Below are 12,137 nucleotides of genomic sequence, written 5' to 3' on the forward strand. Positions count from 1 at the left end.
CCTTTTGGCATAGAGATTGCCCGAGAATGCTCCAACAACTGACGCTCTAGCATCTCTAATCCTTTTATCGCAAAGTACGACGTCAATTGGTTGGTCTGTCCCTGGGGAGAGGGACGATTTGATTACCAACTGAATTGCTCCAATATGAATCCATTTCATCGTCCTTGCGACTTCTGGCTTCATTTTCTTAAGATCCTGCATAATATCTTCGGCAGGAATCAGCTGGATCTCCACCTGATTACTTGTAATCTCAATTGGAAGCGCCGTTTCTTGGTTTGTGACACCAAAATACACATGATGCTTCCTCTTGGCTGGAATCAAGCTATTTAAAACTCGATTTAATCTCCCATTAGAAAACCCTTGGTATGTTTGTACCTCTCCAGTTTCCCGGTTGAGTTTCCTTACGAGCTTTTTCACCACTTCTTCCTGAGGAATCAGAAAATGGCTAGTGAATCCATTCTGATCCTCCTTCTGGATATGGTGGACCTCTTGCTCCTCTTTAGTCTGACTCGTCTCCGGTTGATCCATCGGTCATCTCCGAATCCTCAGAACTAAAGACCTCTTCTTGCTCATATATACTCTCATCAGAGGATATATCTTCGAATTGATACACGGGTATCAATTTCTGGTGGTAGATAGCATCTTCGATATCCGGTGTGGATTCGAATCTTCTTATCTTCCTTTTCTCGTTGTCTGGGCAATTGGTTGAAATATGCCCCTTTGCACCGCACGACCAGCAGTTGCAATCCTTGAAACTTTCATTTGCTTTGGCCTGAGTACGCCTGAAAGTTTTTCTCGCCGGGATTCTCTTTTGATTTGAGAATCGGTTTCTTGATGGTCCGCTCCGTTGGCCTGACTTGTAGGAGCGCGCCTTCTGTCTGGTCCACATGGTTCTTGGCTTCCAAGAACTCCTTCTGGACTTTCTTTCATAGGGTTGATACCTATGTTTCTTTCGGCTTTTCCTTTGATATAGCAACTCAGCACCAATCTCTGTTGGAAGATCAATGTTGTCGCACATCAATGGAGATTTCTTGTTGAGTCATCTCAATCTCTTGAGATTCCTTTGGTCCGCCGCCTTCTGGCACCATTCGGACAGCTTCTTGTGAACATAAGACATCCTCCTTGAAGCACTGTCAAGTGGATATCCTCCTGGTGAAACATACTCATTGATGAGCATTTCCCTCCATGGACTTGGAAGCTTTGGAAAGAAAAGGTCCATGGCCGTCTGATCTTCCACTTCCCCCATATGGATATATAGGGTGTACAGACGCAGAAATTCATTGAGAGCTTTTGGCTCTAGCACCATCAACCTTAGATTGTAGAGTGCCTGCTGATATTTCTTGCGCTTTTCTTCTGCGGATCCTTCGAAAAAACCCATTCCCAAGAAATGGATTTTAATTTGTTTAGTAATTTCCTTAATGATGTCATATAAGGACGTGCTACTAAACAACTCCTCCCTGGTCGGGACTTCAAGTTTTTCCCAGAATTGTTTTGCCATTCCTGCCAAGCTAGCTTCGAAGACTCTGGCAAATTCTTTCTTGTCGTAATCAATTGTGGCAATCACGACTTTTAATGATGAAGCTCATTCATCAATGAGACCCTCCCATTCTTTGAAACTGGCTTCGTCGAGGTTGAGAATCAATCCGTATGGATGGATTGGTTCTAGTGTGACCTTTCCTACAGAAGTATCCTGCATCTGAGGCCTCCGTCGTCGGGTTCGTTGGAACTGGCTCGCATCGTCTTGAGCTGACCCCTTTTTCGACGGTTCTTCTCCTTGAGGCTCAGTTTTGGGAACCTCATCTCCGTGGTTCATCTTTAGATCAACCATGTTGAGGTTAGCAAAAGATTCTGCTAACTCTTGTAGGTCCTCTAATCCGATTCTGTCAAGGCTATTCATGAAATTTGCCTCTCATGATTCGGATTATGTCCTTCGGCTGCAACTCTTTGGGTGTTGCATCGAATAGAGATGTAGACGTTGGGTCTTTGGACCATTGATTCCGAATTTTTCCGGAACATGGTTTTCGCCTTTCGATTTCCTCCATTCTTTTCTAGATATCACGCAAGAGGGTTAATATTTCCTCTTGTTTGAGTGATATTCTGCTTAGCTCCATCGGTAGATCATATAGCTTGACGCCATAATATTCCACCGTCTTTTGGATCTCCCGCAAGTTGACGTTGTCGGAAGAGCTTGGCTCGATCTTTTGGTAGCCTGGGTAGACTACTCCTGCTTTGTCTTTTGGTTCCATCAATCATGCGACCAATGGGCCTCGTCTCTCCTTCGTTCAATGGCCGTTCTGGCAGCGGCTATTCTCATGAGGTGCTCATGATAACCTTGGATACTCGCGAATCAGCTCGATATCTCCTCCTCGTCGTAGGTTGGTAACGAGGACTCGATTGTTCCATTTGAGATCGCTTATGAAGCGACTGATTTCTATCTCCAGATTTTGGAGAGAGTTCCTGTAGTGTACACATCTCGGACACTCGTCCAGATCCATAAACTTTAAATGGAGTCTCCTCCCACATGGGTTAATAATAAAATAAATTAAAAGTTACATAATTCCTCTATAAAAACCCGCTCTGATACCATTTTGAGAAGCGCGGGATCTAACTGTTTTAGCTCGGTTTTAGCTTAAAAGTACGTGGCGTTGTCTCACAGTCCAGACCCAGTTTACCGAAGTAACCTATCGGGCACGAGGAAAGTTTCCAGCCGATATACCATTTAAGCTCAAATTAAACATATTTTAGGGATAAATTGTCTTTTATTCAAAACAAAAGTTTTAGGGGTCAAAGTGTAATAAATTTTATAATGGGGTAATTTTCGAATATCCATACTTTGGGCATGGGAAATTCCAGAAAATTATTAAAGTTTATGTATTATGGAGCAAAATCTAAAGTTGGTGTTATAAACTAGAATTTAGTCATAGTTTGTGTATTTAGGAGCAATAACCCCTTACAGAAATATAGTAGGCAAACAAAATTTGGTGAACAAGTGTTTCTATGTATAATGAGAAATAGATAAAGAAAACAACATAAAACTAAGGTGTAGACTATTAATACAAGATTGAAGATGCATGCCATTGCCAAGGTAAGGACCTAGTCATCTAAATGTGCGTTCTATTTGGTTGTAAATTTACCATGAGAAAAGGAGGGATAAACAAAATTTAACCTTTTAAATCAATCCTTTCTTTTCTCACATTTCCTACTTGACTCTTATTCATTCCTCATTTACACTACAAATGAGTGATAATATTATCCCTCCAAAAATGGTGTGATAATATTATCCCTCATTTGTAGTGTAAATGAGGAATGAGTAAATGTCAAATAGGAAATGTGGGAAAGAAATGAAGGATTTAAAGGGTTAAATTTTATTTATTCTTGCTTTTGGCATGATAAATTTACAACTAAAGTGAACGCACCCTAAATTGTTGTATAGCATCTACTTATAGGCACAAGGCAAAGCGGATGTTTGTTATGCATAGTAAGACGAGGCAACACCTCCGTATCGATATCTCTTGTTTAGGCATTCCCGGCGGCAATTCCCAGTGGAAGAGGTGAACAAGGAGCTCCACTGTGGCCAGCCCCATCGCTATTCCGGGGCATCCGCTTCTGCCCGCCCCGAAAGGGATCACCTCGAAATTCGTCCCTACCACATCCATAATGGAATTCAAGAGGCACAAACATATCTGGATTTTCCCAGCTCTCGGGATCTCTTGCAATCGCCCACGCGTTTAGTGTCTTGGCCGGAATGGCGTAGCCGTTTATGTTGCAGTCTTGCATTGATTCTCTATGCAGTAGGAGTGGCACGGGTGGAAACAATCTCAATGTCTCCTTGATTACTGCCTTGAGATAAGGCAGCTTTGGCAGATCATCCTCGTTTACTTGTCTTCCATCGTCGACTAACTCACTGATCTCCTTCTGCAACCTCTTCATTGCTGCTGTGTTCTTCATCAGAGCTGTCATGGCCCAAATTATTGTTGCTGCTCCAGCCACAAATATATCCTAGAGAGAGAATTAGAGTGAGAGTCGAATTTTCCTTTTTTAGGTGAATCAATAGATCAAGAATATTGGGAGTGTTGGATATGGGGCTACTCGGATCCAAGTGCGCATGAATGAGCTCCTCTCCTCAAAGAAATCATCAAGATCTTTGAAAACCCGATCAAGTCTGGTTATCATTCCAGAAAGCCTATCCAGCCAAGCAAAGCAAGGCAAATAATCCGAAACGAAGAATCCAGCCATCACCGCCTCAGAATCGATCATAAGCTCATCCCGCGCCTTACCAAACGCGACCCTGCAGATGAGCGTGCTCGTTAGAGCCAACATCATGGCGCTCAAGAGATGGACGACGCAGATCTTCCTCATCTGCCTCCACGACTCGCCATAGGGGGCGAAAGAGATGTCCAAGCCTGTGCTGGCCGAGGAGTTTGGGGCGGCTGCAGAAGCTGAGGTCGTGCGTTAACGTTTTCAGCACTTCCTTTCCGATTTCGGCTGATGAAACCACGATTGCGGGCACGGAGCCGAGCTTGAGGGCCGTAGGTGAGTTTCCATAGATAGAAGTGTCGAGTTGGTGGAGGTTGCCGATCAAGGGGGGGCCAGGAGGATGAGAAGGTTTTTGGAGTGTTCTTCTATGGAGGAGGAAGAGGATTGAAGCAAGCAGAATTAGTAGTAGGATTATGACAACAGTGGTCATATTTTCTTTTTTCTTTGCCAGTTTTTGTATGTGATTTGCAGACAGAGAGGCGTGTGTTTGTGCTAAAAAAAATTCAGAACAGATTGTCAGCTTGTGGTGTATATGGCATATGCATGGCGCCGCTTAGACTAGAAAAAATAGTTTCGATTTTCTCCTTTACCCTAGTCCTTTTGAATACGTGTCGTGTGTTGAACGTGACTTCACATGATTTTGTCGATTTGAATTTTTTTTATAAGAAGATATAGTTATGGAGGAAAAAAGAATGCTCGCAAGAGATTGTGTAAGCTTATCTCGAATTGATTTTAGTGTTGGAAATTGGAGATCGATCGAGGTGCCTAGTAAAATAATGGAGTAATAAAAATATGATGTTTAATTAGAGTTTAATGGAAATAAATTGTTGATTCAAAATTTATATTTTGAGTACATGAATTTAATATATTTGTTTATTTTAATTCGATTTTAAATGAATGAGCAATTAAATTATAAAGATTAATATATGTTTTTTTTTAGAAAAAAAAGTAGCTAATATTAAGTTAACGAACAAGTACACCCGAAATAAGGAAGATCAACGACAAAACTTGGTGGCTCAGTCCACACATAAGGATTACCAAACGCCCTAGCAGAACAGGCAATAGAATTGATGTATTCATAAACTATGTTGCAGTGTTAGAAGAGGGATGTTTCACCTGTTAGTATATCGTTGGTAAACTTAAGACAAAACGAAGGAGAAAAGAGAAAAAGTCTTGTATTCCATATTGCGTGTGTTACAATGAGAGAGGAGACTGCTACTTATAAGGAGATACAAGAAGGGTAAAAAGGTCATTCCAGGTTCTCGTACGATTGCTAAGTTAGTTAGAGAGAGAGAGACTCGCATGAATAGTCATCGGATGTGTCAGTGTTTTGTCGGCTTTTGTCGGTTATGCAGCGCTGTCATGCTTCAACTAGTTGTGCCCCCGCGCGCTATGCGCGGAATCATGCATATTATTTCTTCCGTACGTTTTAATTCAATACACCATTTTTTATTATTTTGATATTTTAATTTAATAAGTTACTTTCTAAAATGAAAAATTATCACATAACAAACACCCTTTACTCAACTCATTATTCATATAAAATGTTATTATGACCCATAAATAATTGTCTCTCCTTTTATTTAAAAAAATATTTTTATTTTCTATACTACTTTTTTTGATAAATGTACCTTCAAAAAAATATTTTTTCTCACTCATATTTTACTATAAACTATTAGTTTCTTAGCATCTGTGCGCAATCTCTGTGACCTATTAAATTGGGACGGATGAAGTATTTTTTTATACATAAATTTAAAAATAATTTAATTTTTATTATAACTTAATATTTATAATTTGTATTTAGTCGCATTTACAATATATCTTTTATTATTAATTAATTTTCATGAAAATAATTATTTTTTTGAGGAATAATTATAAATCTTATATAGAGAATAATAAATTTGGTTGCATACAAATTTCAAAGAAAAACCATTCTTCGACTTTTTCATTCTATATTTATGTTGTGTGTGTTATTTGAAAAGGTGTATTAAATATTCTTTATACACGCACATTTTTTATTATAAGAAAAAATCGTATTATATTGTTGATTTTATATCTATTAATGATATAATAAAAATATACAATAATTACTGATAATTTATCCCTTGACACCTAATTACTTTTAAAATAAAACGTTTGCATGGTTATTTAGGTAAAAAGAAAATGATTTAAGAGTAATTAATTATAACTAATTTCTACAATATCTTTTGTTCAAAAATAACTTATCATTTGTGTATATATATTTTTTAAAACAAACATCCAAAGGGTGAGAGAATAGACACAGACTCCCAATGTGATTTCAAATTAATTGTCCAAACTAAATTTTCATAAAAAAAAATACATTTTCTAAACTAAATAATAAATTTAAATCAATACAAAAACTTAATTACTAATGATACACTATTTACTTATAATAAATTAAGAATATTAAATTTACTGTCTATTAAATAAGTGAAAATTAAAGTACACAACTTGAAATTTTAAATTTTTTTGGACCCATCAGTAAATTAAATAAAATTAATAGCCCCAAACTTAACAATATTGAGCCCTAAAACTTTAAACTACATTAATATTAAAAGTTCAATTTAAATACCCCAAATTAAATATTCATATTTTAAAGTATTGATTAAACATAACGTGCAAAAATAAAAATTAAAAAAAAAACAAAAACTAATAAAAATGAATACAAACAATATATTAAAAAGGAAAATAGTGGAATCCCTAATACATATCTTTTCTATGGCCGTTTTATGTGACTTCTTCTTCTACATCTCTTTATGCATGCATCTTCTGTCAATAATTCATCACTGAATATTTATTTATGCTTCGTCATCTTACATCTCCTTCTTTCCGTTATATTCATCATTATATATTCTTCTTTGCTCTGCATATTCATTTTTTATAAATCATTCTTCTTCTCATTTTTATTCTTCTCATTCATCATATTATATATGATAGAAAACGTGCAGTCTGTGAAGAAGAAGAAAATCAATCTACCGTAACTCGTAAGTAATAGAAGAAGAAAATGAATGTGAAAGATTGGTTAATCTATGTCATCATGTATCTTCTTTTTTACATTAATCATTTGTCTGTTTGTGATACAAACTGTGCCTATTTGCATTGGAGATGTAAAGAGACATATATTCATTGGAAATAGGAACAGGACCTCAAAAATTGAACAGCTTTCTTAAACAAAAAAATATTAGTAATAAAAAATAGGCATGCATTTTGGTACCTCAAAACTTGAACGGTTGAACCGCTTTCTTAAACAAAAAAATATTAATAAAAAATAGGCATACATTTTGGCTGGAAATTTTAGATCCACAACTTTCCTTTAGTATAGTATATAGATGTAGTCGTTCAGGCAGCGCTGACTGCTCACTTAATAGAAACACCATTGAGAGCTCGCAAATCTCTTCCCTGAATGGCGACCTTCCGGGCAATGCTATTTGAGATGATTCTCCTCTGATCGGGTTCAGCTCTGACCTTCGCCACGTGTTGTGCCTCATGTATGCGCGTACTTTACTCCTCATCAAGAATGAGTAACATAATTAACATCTCTACTAACATATTTGAATTTAGTGTGATCTACTGATCGAGCAATAGCCAAGTATCCCTTGATGATATTGTGTCACAGTCCGACCTAAGCTAAGTATAGTTAAGCCGGGAAAAAGTGTGACTGGGGAAAGGAGTAAGAAAAATTAAAAAAGAAAATAGGTTTCAACAATAATCATTGATCTGTTTAAACAATAATTTACCATAATGTCTGATAAGCATAAGCCATCACTTCTAAACTTGCGAGTACGAGTAGACAACTTTCAATGACATAACGACAAGTTGTCTAAGTATCAAGTTACTCAATTCTCTGAGCTCTGCATTTGCAAGCTTTACAACACGTCAACAAAGTAAAATACAAAGTGTTGCAGCAGAATAACTGAGGTGGATTACATGTATGAAGACATAAATTCCTGAGCCTAATTTAATTACATGTACATCAAAAGCTTTGCTGCATCATAGCTTAAACTCATCGTGGTATGATGATACAGGTAATTCTAAACTATTGTTCACCCTCTTTCTTATATTGACCTGCTTTGTGTTGATTTACCATGAAAGCCTGTTGAGAGTAACTGATTGTGGATGATTTGTAGTATGTTTAAGATTTCAAGAATGAGGAAAAAAAAATCAAACGTGAGAAATGACAGACTTATTCAAGATGGAGTCAGTTCTGTAAGCAGTTGCGTGAAAGTTACAAGCTACGCGTCCTTCTGGTAGCTAATCTGCTTTAGAATCTCCAATTAATCAATTAAATCTAATTAAAAACTAATCGCTTTACTAATAAAATAAAGGATTGGGCTTGTGCTTTTTCTATAAAATAAAACTATTAGCCCATCTAAGTAAATTTTGGGCTTCACAACTTGGCTGAATAAATGAAGGCAATTGGACTTTGAGTGAAATAAATTGAAACTTTAGCCCATCTTTTAACTTAATAATAATTGGGCTTCAAAAGAGAATAAAATTCTAGCCCAATCTAATAAAAAAAAATTAGTGAAGTACTTTGACTGCTATAACTATAAATCTCGATATAGCTCAACTCCTTAAATACTTCAAAAAATCCAAATATCTCATGTAACTATCTTTATACAATTAATCAAATATATCAAATTTATTAAACATGAATATCTCTACTTAACTACATATTATCAAATACTAATAATATAATTAAGGTGGGGATATTACATCCCCCTAAATAAAAATTTCGTCCCGAAATTTGCGTATCTAGTTAAACAACTCTGGGTATGTTGGGAACTTTATGGAATATCCTAATCCTTGTTTTGATGATACCAAAATCCATAGGCTTTGTTTGTAATAGACTAGAAACTGTTCGAACTCAAGTGTTAGAGTTCTTTTTCTAATTTAGTTGTTGTTCTGAAGACTGAAGAACGAAGGACTGAAGACTGAAGACTAAAGTTGCCGACTGAAGTATCAGTCGAAGAATTAGTCTTGAAGTGATTACTTAATGCGTGCCACGTGGAATCAGCGGACTGATACTAAAGTCAAGTATCAGTTAAACATTCTTCCTCGGACTGAACCTCCAATGTTCAAAGGAAGCCACATACTCCAGAAATACAGCCGCATTAAATGCAGAGATCTCAGGATCGTCCTTTCTCTGTAGAGGTCATTTCTATTTAGTGACTACTTTATCAGAGACGTCACATCTCCTGCTCTTCAACATAGCCGTTCTCACCAAACAAGGAACCTCGAAGATTGAAGCCTCAGCCCAAGTTCAAATTACTCTCTAACGGAAGAAATCTTGAAGACATTCTCCGCCAACGGATCTATTTCAAGACTTCTCCTATAAATAGCGCTCGAGGATCACTTCAATCTTCACCGATTCAACAACATAAGCTGAAGCTCTGCCAAAATTGCTTCTCAGCCAAAGCTCAAATTCCCCAAAGCTTGAATCGAAGAAGAGAATCCCAAAGCCAAAAATCAGTCACTGCTGATTACATAAATTCTCTTAGACCTTAGGCAAACCTTGATTATCTAAAGCCTAGGTCAAACTAACTCCAATAACTTGTTCTTTGAAGTTTAGTTGGCAAGATTTCAAACCTCCCTTCGACCGATAGAATCGAGTGTTTGAGTTGCAAAGGAGTTCAGGAAGGTACTTTGACTCCGTGAGGTCCTAGTGTCAGTTCGTGCTAAAAGTGAGAAATCCAACAAGGTGTGTTGGTACTGAAGATTGGATCTTCAGTTATTTCGGTTGTGTGCACCCGCAAGCACACGGTTCGGTTTGCTGTGCACCCGTAAGCACAAGCATTGGTTTGCAGTGCACCCATAAGCACTTGCAGAGTGAAATTGTTGGTCTGATCAACCGACCGTAGATGTAGGAAGTATTTTTCGAACCACGTAAAAATCTCTGTGTTATTTACAGCTTTCAATATTTAAATTGTTAATTGTGTACTTCCTCTCTTCAACTGAAAATCGATTAATTGCAAAGAGAAACTTAAGACTAACAACGTGCTCAACCCAAAAGGCTATTGCGAAACAAAAGATTTCCGCTGCGTGTGTTATCAGTCTGACTGATCTGTCCTCTGATAGTCAGTGAGACTTATAACATCTCTGTTTATCGAACTCGACTGAAGCCTTACGTGCATCAGTTAAGTTCTCGTAACTTAACTGATAACTCCTTACTGAAGAGTCTTTCAGTATCAGTCGTTAACCCTGTTTTGGTCAAAACTATTTTCTGTAAATAGGTGTCTGAGTTTGTGTTTGTAGTTTCGCTTTTGATCTCTGCATTGAGATCTTGATTTTAAAAAATAGCCTATAGGTATATTCCCCCCCATACACCTATTCGAGACCCTCCGGACCTAACAGGGCATTCCTCTTTCGTTTCGCCTTCAAGCTTTCATGTTGCTTCTCTCTGCTCGTGGAGTCTCCACAAGACTTTTACTAATGCGATTGATTTATTCCTTAAATTCTATGTCTTTCGATCCAAGATAGCTTCTGATCTCTCTTCATATATCGAATATGAGTTAAGGTTTACCTCATCCTGATGAATTACGTGTTTGGGGTCGACACGTATTTTCTTTGGAACACATTATGAACACTACTGAAATTCGGGGTAGAGTCAATTTATAGGCAACAAGATCTATCTTTTCTAAAATGTCACATGGTCCTGTAAACGTAGCTTCAATTTTTCTTTTCATATCAAATATGTGCACTCATGTAGAATGCGGAACCTTAAGAAAAAAACTTCATCCCTGATGGGGACAAAAATATGCATTCCAACAACACCGAAGATAAACAATCAGACGTGGGACAGGCTTAGGAACGCTGTTAAGCCCAAAGCACCACTGCACAGAATCGATAGAGCCCAATTCCAAGAAGCCCAATTCATTACAAAGGGCCCAATATCTATTCGTCAACCCAAGAATAGAAGATTGTTATGAAAAGGACACGATAAACATGAAAAGGCCTAGTCCAACTATAACTCCGACAAGAGTCCTTATCCTATTAGAATTCGCAGTTATTGCTTATAAATACATGTAAAACTGATAACATTCATGTTTCCATGGTTTTTAGTGTTCATATGATGTCAATTTTATAGGGAATTAAGTGTTTGATGATTATTTTGTACTTAAATTGCTTTATCTTGTGAAATATGATTAGGGGTGTAAAACCGAACCAAAAACCGAACCGACGGTGAAAATTGAAACCGAACCGCACCAATAGGGGGCCCGGAACCGAACCGAAACCGAACCGGTAAAACCGTCGGTTTCGGTTCGGTGCACCGAACCGAAATATGCAGTTTCTTTTTTGCCTTTTTTCGAAATTACCTATTAAAAATGGTAAAAAAATGCACAAATTTCAAATGTCAAATCCCCAATACACAATAGGATCTAAGCGTGAATTTAAAGCTGTATCAAGATTCTTAGAAAGTAACAAGTGGAACAATACACAATAGGATCTAAGCGTGAATTTAAAGCTGTGGCCGTTCCACGCAATGTAAAAGAACTTCAATGCAGTGGAAGAATCAACATTTTTATGAATTTCCCAGAAAAATCAAACTTCTAGAACACCCAAATAGCCTACCACCTTACTTTTTGTTGGAAACGGCTGCTGTTGAGGAGTCGCCGGACGGAGGCGCCGAGGCCAAAGAAGGCGCTGAGGAGTCGCCGAACGGACGGGGGCTGGGCTATCGTGCCTGGGCAGGGGTCAGGGGACGAGGACGGCAGTCGGCAGCAGGGGACGAGGACGCTTACACACGCGCCGACGATCGCCGGACTGCCGGAGACGGAGGGGCCGGAGGGCAGATCTGGGAGGGAGTGGCGCGCAGAGAGACAGAGTGTAGAATGGGAGGGAGCGGCGCGCAAAGAATG

General features: G+C 37.9%; 1 protein-coding gene across 1 annotated transcript; it reads right to left on the minus strand.

The window, feature by feature from the left end:
* Positions 1-3,516: 3,516 nt before the first annotated feature.
* Positions 3,517-4,687, minus strand: LOC131023363 (cytochrome P450 71B20-like). The gene is made up of 3 exons (XM_057952902.1): positions 4,278-4,687; positions 4,090-4,183; positions 3,517-3,999 (listed from the first exon to the last, which is right to left on the minus strand). Exons 1-3 carry the CDS (start codon positions 4,685-4,687, stop codon positions 3,517-3,519), a joined length of 987 nt encoding a protein of 328 aa, XP_057808885.1.
* Positions 4,688-12,137: the final 7,450 nt, after the last annotated feature.

Source organism: Salvia miltiorrhiza, chromosome 4, assembly GCF_028751815.1.
Source record: "Salvia miltiorrhiza cultivar Shanhuang (shh) chromosome 4, IMPLAD_Smil_shh, whole genome shotgun sequence".
Classification (NCBI taxonomy): Eukaryota; Viridiplantae; Streptophyta; class Magnoliopsida; order Lamiales; family Lamiaceae; genus Salvia; species Salvia miltiorrhiza.